Source organism: Dermacentor albipictus, chromosome 7 (assembly GCF_038994185.2).
Source record: "Dermacentor albipictus isolate Rhodes 1998 colony chromosome 7, USDA_Dalb.pri_finalv2, whole genome shotgun sequence".
Taxonomy (NCBI): Eukaryota; Metazoa; Arthropoda; class Arachnida; order Ixodida; family Ixodidae; genus Dermacentor; species Dermacentor albipictus.
Genome location: NC_091827.1, coordinates 119,217,432 through 119,232,896, shown reverse-complemented (window position 1 = coordinate 119,232,896; position 15,465 = coordinate 119,217,432). Strand labels below are relative to the sequence as shown.

At 48.2% G+C, this 15,465-nt stretch overlaps 1 protein-coding gene across 1 annotated transcript; it reads left to right on the top strand.

Moving 5' to 3' along the window:
- The first annotated feature begins 1,481 nt into the window (after positions 1-1,481).
- Positions 1,482-3,411, top strand: LOC139047909 (uncharacterized). The gene is made up of 4 exons (XM_070522083.1): positions 1,482-1,665; positions 1,715-2,248; positions 2,382-2,813; positions 2,951-3,411. Exons 1-4 carry the CDS (start codon positions 1,482-1,484, stop codon positions 3,409-3,411), a joined length of 1,611 nt encoding a protein of 536 aa, XP_070378184.1.
- The last annotated feature ends 12,054 nt before the right edge of the window (positions 3,412-15,465 follow it).

The window sequence follows — 15,465 nt, the reverse complement described above, 5'->3', positions numbered from 1 at the left end:
GCTACCCCATGGCGGAGATACAAGTGGCTGACCTGACTGGCGGGCCGTTTGAGTGCTGTGCAGTGCGCGTACGCATCGGGGGCGTGGACACTACTATCGCCTGTGTATATGTCCGACCCTGCCAGCCTTGGGACCCCTCCTGCCTGCTGCGTTTGGCTAGTCCCCTTGGCAAAGACTTCGTCCTCTGTGGCGATTTCAATGCCCACCACACAGCCTTGGGTGGCCGGCACTGCTGTCCTCGTGGCAAGGCACTACGGGATGCTGCTGACCAACTCGGCCTGCAGATCCTAAACACTGGCGCCCCCACTTTCATCCGGCGCGGAGCTCGTCCAACACAATCCAGCAATCGACCTGAACCTGACCACAGAGGACTATCTGTACAGCTGGGAGACGCTTCCTGACACCTGGGGTTCCCACCATCTGCCCCTGCTCCTGACTCCTTTTCGAGGCACGTCCCCCAGGAGCAGAGAGTGCCTCACAGTCAACTGGAAGGTTTTTCCGTGAGCTCTGCCGGCAGGCGGACAACGACGGGGATCTGTTGCAGATGATCGTGGAGTGCGCCAATGCCGCTACCATACGCTCTACTGTCCCAGAGGGCAAAACAGTTCCGGATATACGCCATTTAATAGAACTGCGAGCTGCTCGGCGCCGTGTGGAACGCAGGGCCCGGCGCACCATGCTTCCGGAACAATGGACGGCCTACCGCCGCGTGGATGCTGTCTGCCGCCGCCACGCCCGACGACGCAGACGGCAAAGCTGGGAGAGCCTCTGCTCCACCATCAGTCGCAATCCAGATGGTGCTCGAGCTTGGCGCCTGCTAAGGTCACTGACGGATGCTCCAAGCGCGCAACGCCAGTCCTTAACCGTGGCCGTCCTCATGGGCATCAGCGAGCGGGCCTTGGTCGAGCCCCTAGCCGACCGGTTTGTTGAGAGGTCCCCAGTCCCGCAGATCCTGCCCTCGACGGTCACCACAAGACGCTGCCTCCCTCCCTGCCACCATCCAGAGTGGGTGGCAGCACAGATCTCCGCCCTATGCAGCGAGCCTCTCCACATGCACGAGCTCGAGTCGGCGCTAGCTCTCACACGATGACGGAGTGCTCCAGGAGCCGATGGGATAACCTGTGAGATGCTGCGTAACCTTGCAGAGCCACAATGGGTACGACTCCTGGAGCAGTTCAACTCCTACTGGAGCACCGGGGTCCTGCCTGAAAGCTGCCTGACGGCTGTGGTGGTGCCTTTGCTGAAGCGACGGAAGCCTGCGATTTCGCTCTCCTCCTACAGGCCAGTCTCCCTTACCTCTGCAGCATGCAATAAGCTGATGGAGAAGATGGCCCTATCACGGCTCGAATGGATAGCTGCCCAGCAGAAGTACTTTGCAGAACAGCAATCTGGCTTCAGGCAAAAGCGCTCAACGGCGGACTCCATCGCAGATGTGGTGGCCACCCTGGAGCTAGGATGCCAGGGGCAGTGAGGACGTCGCCATGCTGCTGCTCCTGGACGTCCAGAGTGCCTTTGACCGGCTACCGCACGAGGTGATCGAGGCTGCACTGGACTGCTTAGGCGTCACCGGATGTCTCCGGGGCTTCATCTCTGCCTTCCTGGTGGGCCGGAGTTTTCGTGTACGGGTAGGCAAGGTGCTCAGCGATCCCAGAGACATCACCTCCGGTGTCCCGCACAGTGCTGAGCCCTTTCCTCTTCAACCTGGCACTGGCAGGACTCGCAGCAGCACTACCGGCTGACAGCCGCTACCCAGTCTGCTGCGCTATCTACGCAGATGATGTGGCGCTGTGGATACGAGGACCCAGGAGAAGCATCGCTGCCATCCGGGGCTCTCTACAGAGGGCATTAGAAGCGGTCATCTCCTTCCTCGGTGGCATTGGCCTCTCCGTGTCCCCGGCAAAGACAGAGGCTCTACTTGTACACCCGCTAGCCTCCGCACGCCTCTACGTGAAACAGCTGCGCATTGCAAACACCATAGTCCCATGGAAGCGGCAGGTCACGTATTTAGGCCTAACCATTGGTCATCGGCTAACCTGGATTCCTGCTGTCAAGGCTGTCATCTCCAAAGTCCGAAGAGTCCAGGGGGCAGTGAGCAAGATGCAGCAGCGTGGTCGGGGCTGCACCGTCAAGTGGGCGCTGCGGATGAACCAAGCGGCGGCCACATCCATCCTGCTATATGCCCTGCCGCTGGTTCTACTATCTCCAGCCAGGAAGCAACAACTCGAGAGACTGCACAGGATCGAGTGCAGTAAGGAGCATCCTCGGTCTCCCCAAGCACTCTCGAATTGCTGTCACACTGGCTGAGGCTGGCGAATGGCCACTGTCGCTGCACATGCTCCAACGTGCCCTTGGGCACATTGACCGTCTGCACCGTGCTCCAGATGGTGGGGCTCTGCTCTGCCGACTGCGGAGCCAGCCACTATCTCGCATGGGGGGCCTCTGTCAGCTCTACGAGGAGCTGATTGTACAGCGACCAGTGCCCATGGTCACACCTCCGCCACACGAGAAGCCTCCAGAGGTGCACCTATCCCTGAATGGAGCATCAAAGCGCCGGACGCCAGCAGTAGCACTACAACAGGCAGCTACTGGCAAACTCGTGGAAGAGCTGGACGGCAGGCTACTCGTGTACACGAATGGCTCCGTGCTCTCCAATGGCTCCGAAGCGGCGGCATGTACCATCCCATCTGAGGGCAGGAGCAGGCAGTGCCGACTTCCTTTTCGCGCGAGCTCCACAGCAGCTGAGCTGGCGGGACTCCACCTGGCTGCAGACCTCCTGGCTGAGGACCCCCCGGCAAAACCAGTGACGGTGCTAAGTGACTAGCGACCGGCTCTCCAGGCACTCTCCGATCACCATCGACGCGGAGTCACTGAGACCCTCCCGAGAGCAAAATCTCGGCGCTCTCTGCAGTGGGGGTAGCCATCTCCTTCCACTGGCTGCTTTCCCACGTAGGGATCGCTGGAAACGAGGAGGCGGATGTCCTTGCTAAGGCCGCCCACCACCCCACCGTTCCACTCACCAGAGCAGTCGCAGCATCGGACTTCTCCAGACAGAGACTCAAACAGCTGCTCACATCCAGCCATCCGGATAGCAGGGTAGCTACCAACCGCGCCCCAAAACTCCTCCCTGTGAACGGCCTCTCGCGACGGGACCGTTCCACACTCCTTCGTCTGCGCACGGGCTCCGTGTGGACGGCAGCTAGGCTCCATGCCAAGGGACGCATCGCCTCGCCGGCCTGCAGAAGGTGCGGTGACGCCGAGACCCTCGAGCACCTACTCTGCACCTGTCCTGCATTAGCCCAGGAGCGCGCTCCAGTTACTGCCACATACCGACGGTATGGACTCCCGGCTACCTCAGACACACCTGCTCTTCCCGGCCCGCTACCACCTCCCAGCACTGGCAAGCCTGCTTGAATATGTGTACTCAAACGGGCTCCCAGATCGCCAATAGACTTCGGCCTCGCACGGCCTCTGCCCGAGCGCCGGCCATCGCCCCTGGATGATGCTGACGTCTGCTGTCTGAAACTTACTCTCCCTTTCCCCCTCTATCCTCTCATCTTTCTTTCCCCGCCCCCATCCCCATTACGCTGCGACGTGCTCCCATATGGGCTGCAGAACTGAGCGTATTTTCCCTCTCCCAAATCATGAAGAAGAAGGAGCTGAAGGCCGGACAGGGAGGGTAGAGTGCAGAGATGGCGACAACCCAATGGAAGCTGCTCTTCAGCTGCTGCGGCCACGAGTTGCGAGCTGAGCGGGCGCTTCACCGGAGATCGCGTGGCTACAGGCTGACGGAGCTGTTTCTCGGACTACCTGCGGCTACGATCTGCAGGCTAAGAGGAGTCGACCGGATGATCTAGGTGCCTCGGTCACCCCACTGCCCCTACTCCCTGACCCTGTCAACCGTGGGCCGAATGTCGGACGCAGCGACGTTGAGTCCACGACGTATCGGCGGGCCTAATGATGTGTTGTTGGAAGCAGCGACAACTAGGCGTGGCAGCTACGTCAATTGACTTGATGCAAATATCTTGAATTTCATAACACGTCGCGTGTAAGGACTTTAGACAACATTTTCAATTAATTCGCTTTGTGGATAGTCTGTCACGTGTTAGGTTTTTGCTATTGAGTTTGTAACGCGTGCTTTCTTGGTATATGTATTTTTCTTATGCTCACGCCCTGTAAAGGCTTTTCCTAACTCAAACGCTTTTTGCGTCGTATTTACCACAAGACTTCGACAAAATATTGGCGAGCCTGCCAGGATTTATTTCCTGAATACTCGGTCTCACACTTCGCAGGAACATGTATTATGAGAAGCTGTTGAGTGTAGCCAGTTCTCTAGGGCTGAGCTGCGAAGAATCACTCAGCCTTTTTGATCAAGCACAAAAAGGAGCTCGAGAAGCACGCGAAGCCGGAAAAAAAAATGTTAAAAGTTGCATTTCGCCCATGCGTCCATCGGGCGAGATGACGCGGACAGATTGTCTGTTTCTTCAAAAATGGAGCCGCAAAGAACAAAGACAATTTGTCCATGAAAGTTAATGGCTCCATTTGACGATAAGAGAGATGACCATGATGCTTATCTGCATTGTTTTGAAAAAATTGCTTTAGGACAAGGCTGGGAGTGATCTGAATGGGTGACAGTGCCTAGTTTGTGTTTAGTTGGAAGAACCTTGAATGTGTTCAGAAGAATTCCAGCATCTGAGTCAATGGACTACAAGAAAGTCAAGAAAGCACTACAGCAGAGATTCGGGCTAACTGCAGAAGGATTTCGTGAGAAATTCTGGCGTTGTAAACCAGGATAATCAGAGACTGGTAAACAGTTTGCTTGGCGTTTGACAAGTTATTTTGATAGATAGATGGAAATGGCAAACACAGAGATGACGTATGAAGGAGTAAGGGAGCGCATTGTGATGGAGCACTTCTTGATTTGTTGTAGCCCAAAACTCAATGATTTTCTTAACAAACGCTCAATGAAACATCTAGATGACTTTGCTGAATCAACCGAACAATTTCTGGAAGCGCAGGGCTTGAAGAATTTAGCTAAAAACAAAAGAAGAAACTCATAAAAGAGAAGATGATTTAAACCAATTTAGGCAAGGTACGGTACCTAAGGTACTTAGATGCTTCCAGTACAATCGCATTGGTCACCGTGCAGTAGATTGTCACGTAGGAGGGAACCGACCAAAGGCGCATATCATTTGTCAGCACTGCAAAGATGAAGTCACTGTACAGAAGACTGCAGGCTAGAGAACCAAGAAATGGTGGCAGGCGTGGTTTCCCTAAATGGTGGAAGGGCAGCATAATCGCAAGAAGCGGTCAAAGATACCCAGGATACACATAATACAGCGGAAACCGTGGTCTCGGACAGCAAGGACACATTTGAGCAGACAAGATTATCACTGCGTCTTCCCGTAGTTGACGGAGAGGTCAACGGAATACAAGTCTCGGTTCTACGAGATAGTGGCACCAACACGGCCTAGGTGAGATGGAGTTTGATTCGGAAGCAAGACCTAACAGAAGAAACAGCAGCGGTTATTACGGTCGACAGCATGATTAGGCATTTACCCGAGGCCAGAATTTAAGTGTCTGATAGTCAAGTGCGTAGACAAGCCACTATATGATTTAATATTCGGTAATCTACCTGGGGTAAGAACTGTGGATGACCCTGATACGAAATGGAAGAGCAGATGCACCGTCACGGGAAAAGCGAAAGAAAAACAGCAAGAGAATGATCCTAACATGGCGACACAAAAAATTAAGACCACGGAGGATAGTCGAGCAGTTTCGTCGGCTGTAGCTTGCGGAAATGCAAAGAAAGGATGATTCCCTACAAGCCTGCTTTGACAAGCAAGGAGAGTCAACGAGAAAAGAGGAAGAACCATTTTTTAATTCCAGAAGAAAAATGGGATTGTTGTACAGGAGATGTAAGTTTACCTCGGGCAGAGAAGTGATGCAGTTGGTGGTTCCTAAATCACTACGATGGACGGTCTTGAATTTGGGACACAGCAGCATCACGGCCGGGCACCAAGGCATAAAAATAACAGTGGCTAGGATCACAGAATAATTTTTCTGGCCAGGACTACAAAGCGAAGTAAAGAGATATATAAAATCCTGTGACATTTGCCAGTGGACAATACCAAAAGGACGAGTGAATCGAGTTCCACTTGGAAATATGCCATTTATTGATATGCCATTTCAAAGTGTAGGGATAGACATCGTAGGACCAATAAAGCTGGTATCAGCAAAAGGAAACCGCTATGTTCTCACGATGGTCGATATGGTGACAAGATATCCAGAAGCCATTGCCTTCAAAGGCATAGTGCAATTCAGGTTGCCGATGCTCTAATAGAGATGTTCTCTCGGTATGGTCTTCCCTGAGAAATTCTTAGTGATCGGGGATCCAATTTCACATCTGAACTAATGAAGGAGTTCAACAGGTTGCTCTCGATAAAGCAGTTGCTCACAACGCCGTATTACCCTATTGCGAACGGCCTGGTAGAAAGATTTAATGGCACATTGAAGAACATGATAAAGAAGATATGTCAAGAAAGACCTACGGATTGGGACCGTTACCTACCAGCATTAATTTATTTATTTATTTATTTACAGATACTGCCAGCCCTTACACAGGGCTATAGCAGGAGAGGAATATGAACAATTATAAATCACATATTTTGCACATGGAAAATCGTACATTGAAACACAAAAAAGGGACAATAAATTAAAATTAATAACACCAAGAGGTAACAGCGTAAGCCGCTGAAGATAACAAGGACACAAAGTTAAGTATATTATTTACAAACTAGGATATTTCCAATGTGTTTTGTGAAGAAATTAATGGATGAGGATGAAACGGCTTCTTCCGACAGGGAGTTCCATTCTTTGATAGCTCTTGGGAAAAAACTGTATTTGAAACAATCGGTATGTATAACAGGGGGACGAATAAACATTGAATGACGATGTCTAGTGGTTTCACCAGAAAGAATTTCAAAAAAGTCTGTATGCCTTATATGAACATGATGATGAATGATCAGGTAAATATATTTAAGTCTTTCATATTTAGATCTAGCCTGTAAAGTCGTTAGGTTTGCCTGTACACAAAGTTGAGAAGGGGAGTCCGTCCGCCGATATTTATTGAATATAAATCTGACTGCCAGACGCTGTATTCGTTCGATTTTTGATATATTTATAGCAGTTTAAGGGTCCCAGACTACCTTAGCATATTCAATTATAGGTCTAATTAATGTTTTATAGGCTAGAAGTTTTGTTTCTAGATTTGCGAATGGCAAATTGCGCCTCAGACACCAGCGTGACTTGTTGGCCTTGGCACACACATAATCTATATGGTGGTTCCAGCGAAGATCACTAGTGAAAATCATGCCAAGGTACTTATGCTGATCAACTCTAATCAGTTCATGATTATTAATAAAGTAAGAGTAGTTTAAGAAATTTAGCTTTCTAGAGACTGTCATAACTACAGTTTTTAACGGATTTAGCACCATTTGCCATTCATCACACCATTTCATTATTTTCTGTAAGTTTGCTTGTAATTTGGCCTGGTCTCCTACCGCATCTATTTTATTGTATATAATGCAGTCGTCTGCAAAGAGCCTAATAGAAACATCTATTTCGTTCGGGAGGTCATTTATAAATAGGAGGAATAAAAGGGGGCCCAAAACACTGCCTTGGGGAACTCCAGACTTAACGCATGAAATCTGAGACCTTGTACCATTAATTTCAACAAATTGCTCACGAGAAAGAAAATAGGATGAAAACCATTGAGTAATAGCAGCATTTTTGAACATAACATCGATTTTTCTTAGTAGTTTATGGTGAGACACTTTATCAAATGCCTTAGCAAAGTCCATGAAGATCAGATCCGTCTGTCCCCGAGAGTTAATATTTTCTGAGAGATCATGGGCTAATTCGATGAGCTGAGATGTTGTGGATAGGCCTTGACGAAAGCCATGTTGGTGGATAGATAACAAATTATGTTCATTAATATAAGTTAACAGATGTTTCGAGACGATATGTTCAAGCATCTTTGAACAGGTACTAGTGATTGATATAGGGCGATAATTTGCTAAATTATCAGCACTGCCGCTTTTGAGGACAGGAATCACTTTAGCTTGCTTCCATACCTTTGGTAAAAAACCACTATGAAGTGAAGACCGAAAAATTAATGCAAGATATTTAGAATTCCATTCGGCATAGCGATAAAGAAACTCGTTAGGGATGCCATCGGGTCCAGGGTTTTTCTTTATGTTCAAACGAAGCAAAAGGTTGAGCACATCTTGTTCAGAAATTTCAACGTCAGCAATAGGCGGCCTGTCATATGGACTTTCAATACTCGGCATAATCCCGTTGTCTTCAGTGAACACAGATGCAAAATAATCATTGAAACTCTCGGAAGAAGGATGCTCATTAGATTGTGTCGTTGAGCGAACATTCGATGATGGATTAATATATCTCCAAAATTTACCCGGTGCTTCCTTTAGAAATTTTGGGATTGTGATGCCAAAGAACCTTTTTTTGGATTCTTTCACAAGTATCTTAAGTTTCCTTCCAAGACATTGAATGGTGGAACGAGTCTGAGAGCTAGGATTCTTTTTACAATTCTTTCGTTTACGTTTTATTAGCCTCTTTAAGTGTATTATTTCTCTAGTTATCCAAGGGCTTCTATTTCCAGTTTTCTTTAAACGCTTAGGTATATACAGTTTTACAGACGACATGACCAAATTAGCAAAGTACTCCCAGAGACAATGCGGATCCTGATTACACATATAAAGTTCAGAGAATCTCTCATAAGAGTCCTCTAGTAATTCTAGAACCCCAACGTCATCAGCTCTAGCAAAGTTTAACACGACACTTTTGCGGGAATGGCTTACAGTATTGGCGGAAAGGCTCAAAGACAGTACTACAAGTTTATGGTCAGAGATGCCATCACTGGTCTCACAGTCTATTAGTAAAGGCAACAGGTGATTAGACACGAAAACAAGATCAAGGATAGACGAAGAACGAGCACTGATTCTAGTATAGTCGGTCACCACTTGGTTTAAACCAAAACAAAAAACAAGATCAAGAAGCTCAGTGCAATTCAAGATTTCTGTATCTCCAGGAGAGTAAGCATTCCAGTTTATTCCAGGTAGGTTGAAATCACCCAAGAGTATAATATTGTCTCCTTGTTGGATATTGCACTCCATAAAGTGCCGGAGAGAAGAAAGAACCTGGACTGGTGAATTTGGTGGCCTATACATACCGCCTATGTGGACTGAACGATTCTTAGAAATTATTTTAATCCAGACAGCCTCAATATCAGCGGGGACAGGAAGTATAATAAAGTCAATATTATCGCGAATCATTAACGCAACTCCACCACCTCTACCATCCCGGTCCTTCCTTACCATTACATAAGACTTTGGAGTTACCTCACTATCTAATATACCTTTATGAAGCCATGTCTCAGTAATCATTGTAATATCCGGATCATGCTCTAAAATCATAGCTTCGATTTCCTCGACCTTATTTAATATGCTTCTTGCATTCACATTCAGTATCCTGAAGGAATCCCTTTCCAAAATTCAGGCAGGGTCATCCCGAGGGCGTGCTTGGCACTCATAGCGCTCTTTAGCGATTTCATTCCACGCATAAAGGACATTATTGACTTTTATTTTGTCATATAGTAGTTTAACTTTTGCTCCCTTTGACCTTTCCTCCTGTGTAGAAACCCATAGACATTTTCGTACTTCAACAATCCCTTTCGAATAATCCTCACTGATTCTTATATTCGTACCCTTAAGCATTGAGCAATGACGCAAAATTTTAAATTTGTCTCTGAAATCAGCCACCCTCATGATTATGGGACGGTCTCTACCTTCAATCTTTTTACCTAGGCGATGGATTCTTTCTACTGAATCGATTTTCGCTTCAAAATGCCGCTAAACACATCACCGTTCACCTTTTTCAACAAAACATCATGAGTTTCCCGTGCGTCCTCACCAATTCCTCTTATTATCAAGTTATTTCGTCTGGACCTGTTTTCAAGTTGATCAACCTTTCGGTTGAGAGCATCTAAATTGCGGTCATGTACATGCAGATAGTCTTCAACTTTAGACAGTCTCTTATTAACAACGTCGAATTCCTTCAAACTTTCTTCTATGGAAGAAAGCCTGGTATTCATTTGAGCCAACTTTGCTTCAGAAGAGGCCTGTTTTTCCTGGATTTCAGAAAGTTTACCCAAAATCACTTTCTGCGTATCAAGAAGTTCCTTGATCATTTCAGTGTTAGTAGGCCCAGGATTTTTTTCTACATCCCCTGACAACGACAACAACATCCCTGCCAAAGAGAAACATTCGCCGATACAACTCGCAATAGTATGTGGACACGGCAGCACGACCAAACAAAGGTAATCGCTACGAAATACATATTTCTTATCACTAACCTGCATGTACAAAGGTACGTGAGCCAACATTGTCACGGCCGTGCCGCCGAGTCCACTGAAGGCCGTCACTGCTGCAGCTTCTTTTATACCCAAGAATCCGTCATGCCGATGTCTTCTTAGTGACGTCAGGGTGCTCCAGGTGGGTGCGCGGTAGACAGTGTCCACGTGTAGATGGAACGATGGCTCGCCAAAAACGGCACTTGCATTGCGGAGACAGCCTTGATCGACGATAGACGTAGGCGAGATCAGCGGCGCTTTCGCAGAAAGATGCGCTCCATCCGCCCATCCCACGAATCCGCCACCGATGAAGCAGCTCTCGATGACAATCTGCATGTACAAAGGTACGTGAGCCAACATTGTCACGGCCATGCCGCCGAGTCCACTGAAGGCCGTCACTGCTGCAGCTTCTTTTATACCCAAGAATCCGTCATGCCGATGTCTTCTTAGTGACGTCAGGGTGCTCCAGGTGGGTGCGCGGTAGACAGTGTCCACGTGTAGATGGAACGATGGCTTGCCAAAAACGGCACTTGCATTGCGGAGACAGCCTTGATCGACGATAGACGTAGGCGAGATCAGCGGCGCTTTCGCAGAAAGATGCGCTCCATCCGCCCGTCCCACGAATCCGCCACCGATGAAGCAGCTCTCGAAGACAATCTGCATGTACAAAGGTACGTGAGCCAACATTGTCACGGCCGTGCCGCCGAGTCCACTGAAGGCCGTCACTGCTGCAGCTTCTTTTATACCCAAGAATCCGTCATGCCGATGTCTTCTTAGTGACGTCAGGGTGCTCCAGGTGGGTGCGCGGTGGACAGTGTCCACGTGTAGATGGAACGATGGCTTGCCAAAAACGGCACTTGCATTGCGGAGACAGCCTTGATCGACGATAGACGTAGGCGAGATCAGCGGCGCTTTCGCAGAAAGATGCGCTCCATCCGCCCGTCCCACGAATCCGCCACCGATGAAGCAGCTCTCGAAGACAATCTGCATGTACAAAGGTACGTGAGCCAACATTGTCACGGCCATGCCGCCGAGTCCACTGAAGGCCGTCACTGCTGCAGCTTCTTTTATACCCAAGAATCCGTCATGCCGATGTCTTCTTAGTGACATCAGGGTGCTCCAGGTGGGTGCGCGGTAGACAGTGTCCACGTGTAGATGGAACGATGGCTTGCCAAAAACGGCACTTGCATTGCGGAGACAGCCTTGATCGACGATAGACGTAGGCGAGATCAGCGGCGCTTTCGCAGAAAGATGCGCTCCATCCGCCCGTCCCACGAATCCGCCACCGATGAAGCAGCTCTCGAAGACAATCTGCATGTACAAAGGTACGTGAGCCAACATTGTCACGGCCGTGCCGCCGAGTCCACTGAAGGCCGTCACTGCTGCAGCTTCTTTTATACCCAAGAATCCGTCATGCCGATGTCTTCTTAGTGACATCAGGGTGCTCCAGGTGGGTGCGCGGTAGACAGTGTCCACGTGTAGATGGAACGATGGCTTGCCAAAAACGGCACTTGCATTGCGGAGACAGCCTTGATCGACGATAGACGTAGGCGAGATCAGCGGCGCTTTCGCAGAAAGATGCGCTCCATCCGCCCGTCCCACGAATCCGCCACCGATGAAGCAGCTCTCGAAGACAATCTGCATGTACAAAGGTACGTGAGCCAACATTGTCACGGCCGTGCCGCCGAGTCCACTGAAGGCCGTCACTGCTGCAGCTTCTTTTATACCCAAGAATCCGTCATGCCGATGTCTTCTTAGTGACGTCAGGGTGCTCCAGGTGGGTGCGCGGTAGACAGTGTCCACGTGTAGATGGAACGATGGCTTGCCAAAAACGGCACTTGCATTGCGGAGACAGCCTTGATTGACGATAGACGTAGGCGAGATCAGCGGCGCTTTCGCAGAGAGATGCGCTCCATCCGCCCGTCCCACGAATCCGCCACCGATGAAGCAGCTCTCGAAGACAATCTGCATGTACAAAGGTACGTGAGCCAACATTGTCACGGCCGTGCCGTGCATACAGAGAAGTGCCACAAGCAAACCTCAAATTTTCACTGTTCGAGATGCTATTGGACGCACGGTTAGAGGTCCGTTAACTATTCTCAAGGAGGAATGGGCAAATGAAGGACTCGACACTGAAGTCAAAACGACATACACCTACGTGTTGGAACTTTGAGAGAAGCTGGAAGAAACGTGCAAGCTAGCTCATCGGAGTTTGGAGGAAGCCAAAGAACAATATAAAACCTATTATAACAAGAAGGCAGTGACAAGACGCCTCAATCCAGGAGACCAAGCGCTTATCCTTCTACCCAGTGATGGAAACAAACTGTTGATGTAGTGGAAGGGACCATTTGAGGTAACCCAGAAAAGAAACGAGATGGATTACGAGCTCCTGGTGAACGATTCTAAAAAAGTATTTCACATTAACATGTTAAAGAAATATGAAGTGAGAGGTAATTCGCAAGAATCCAAAGTTGTCAACATAGTGGTCACAGAAGAGAAAGATGGCTTGGAAGTACACACCTGCAACTAGAAGAAAACCATGGGGCTAGACAAAGCAGTCATTAATCCATGTTTGGATGGAGAAAAAGCAGCGGAGTCAAAAGCATTATTGCAAAAGTATAACAAATTATACTCCAACCTACCAGGAAGAACAAATGTTATTGAGTGCAAGTTAGAATGCACCACAGACGCACCAGTGAACCTCAAACAATACCAGTTGCCACTTGCAGTTCAAGAGTCCATTCAGAAGGAAGTTGACGAGATGTTATGTCAAGGCATCATTAAGAGGTCTACATCAGCTTACAACGCACCTCCGGTCTTTGTAAGGAAACCAGATGTCTGTAATAGGCTTCATGTAGACGTAAGGAGGTTAAACAGCGCATTAGTGTCCGATCCTGAGCCAATACCAAAAGTGGACGTTGTTTTTGTAAAGGTGGCAAAAAAAAAGTTATTTTCAAAGCTGGACTTAGCGAAGGGGTACTGGCAAATACCCATGGAGGAGACATCCAAAGAAGAGACGGCATTTTCAAGTACAAGTGGGCTATTTCAATTCAAGTACATGCCATTTGGACTAAAGACAGCCGCTGTAGTAGTTACGAAACTCATGAAAAGAGTACTTAACGGTCTGGGAAATGTGGAACATTATGTTGAAGAAATTTTGGTGGTGCAGACACTTGGGAAGAGCACCTGGAAGCATTAGAAGAATTATTTTATAGATTACAGGAAGCCTAACTGACCATCAAGCCAACGAAGTGTGAATTTGGTTTTCACACGGTGTCATTTTTGGGACACAAGTTAGGCATGGGACGCATATCGAGTAAAGAGGAAATACTAGAGAAGATTGAAGAAGCCAACCCACTGAAGAACAAGAAAGAAGTAGTCTTTTCTGGGATTGACAGGGTTCTACAGGGACTTCATTCCACATTATCGAGAGTTAGCTGATCCTCTGGTGGAATTAACAAAGAAAGGTGCAAGCAATACAGCGAAATGGACAAAAGTGCAAGAGGACGCATTTGAAACACTCAAGCAGCACATGGCCAATCCTACCGTTCTGTTGGCACCCAACTTAGAAAGCGAGTTTGTTTTGTGTACAGATACATCAGAGAAAGCACTTGGGGCAGTGTTGCTACAAGAAAAAGACAATATGTTATATCCGGTATTCTATGCAAGCAAATGATTGCATGAAAGGGAAAGGCACTACTCAACCCTGGAAAAGGAATGTTTAGCTCTTGTATGGGCAGTCAAGCAGTTTGACATATACCTGTATGGAAAACATTTTAGGGTGCAGACAGATCACCAACCCCTTGAGTTCTTAAATAAAGCAAGGTTGTCTAATTCCAGAGTGATGAGATGGAGCCTTATGCTGCAAGAATATAGCTTCCATGTAGAACACATCAAGGGTTGAGAAAATATTGGAGCAGATATTATGAGTAGAACTTCATAGTACATGGCGTGACAAGTGTCACAACAGTTTACTCTAGCAGTGTTGTGGTATCGGGGTGTTCCGACAATGACTTTCTTATGTGGAATAGTGAACATTATGATATGTACAGTGCAGTTGAATAAGTGAAGTGAGGTGAAGTAATGTGTGGGGAAGGTACCCAGTGGTGTAATGACAAAAATGGTGGAAACATTCAATACAAGGAAAAAGAAGTAGTTTTTCACAGGGAAAAACTTTTGAATGTGGGCATATGCTATGAGCTAATAAAGAAAGAAAAAGGAAGAAAAAGCAGCAGATAAGAAGGGGAAAAGAAAGTACGAGGAGTCGGTGGGAAAAAAAAGAAGTTAGAAAATAAGAGCGTCCGAGTAAAAAGAATACAATATATGAAAGAAGATGAAGTGCAAAAGTGCACATGGAGCTACATGGCCAAAGGGAAAGAGACACGTAGTCAAAGACAGTGGCCCAGCTATGCTCTGGAATGACAAGGGAAGAAGGAGCTGGAGGCCTGACAGGGCGGGTGGAGCGCGGAGACGTTGAAAACCCAGTGGAAGCTGCTCTTCAGCTGCTGCGGCCGTGACTCGCGAGCTGAGCGGGCGCTCCACCCTAGATCACATGGCTACAGGCTGATGGAGCTGTTTCCTGGACTACCTGCGGCTACGATCTGCAAGCTAAGAGGAGTCAACCGGACAGCCTAGGCGCCTCGGTCACCCCACTGCCCTGACTCCCTGACCCGGTCAACCATGGGCTGAATGTCGGACACAGCGACGCATCAGTGAGCCCAACGACGCATCGGTGAGCCCAACGACGTGTCGTCGGAAGCAGCGACAACTAGGCGATGCGGCTACGTCGATGGACTTGATGTAAATATTTTGAACTTCATAACACGTCAAGAAAAGGACCTTATACAACATTCTCAATTAACTCGCTCTGTGGATAATTTGTTGTGTTAGGTTTCTGCTACTGAATTTGTAACGCTTGCTTTCTTGATATACCTATGTATTTTTCTTATGCTCACGCCCATGAAGGCTTTTCCTAACTCAAACGTTCCTTCGGTCGTGTTTACCACCATGAGACTTTGATAATGATAACTCGAAAC

Bases quoted from the DNA above. Each gene is read 5' to 3' on its own strand.
- LOC139047909 (XM_070522083.1), top strand. From the start codon at position 1,482: ATGCTGCTGCTCCTGGACGTCCAGAGTGCCTTTGACCGGCTACCGCAC. The intron at 2,249-2,381 runs GTAAGGAGCATC...ACCGTGCTCCAG, and splicing joins ACTGCACAGGATCGAGTGCA to ATGGTGGGGCTCTGCTCTGC. The intron at 2,814-2,950 runs GTGACTAGCGAC...TTTCCCACGTAG, and splicing joins AAAACCAGTGACGGTGCTAA to GGATCGCTGGAAACGAGGAG.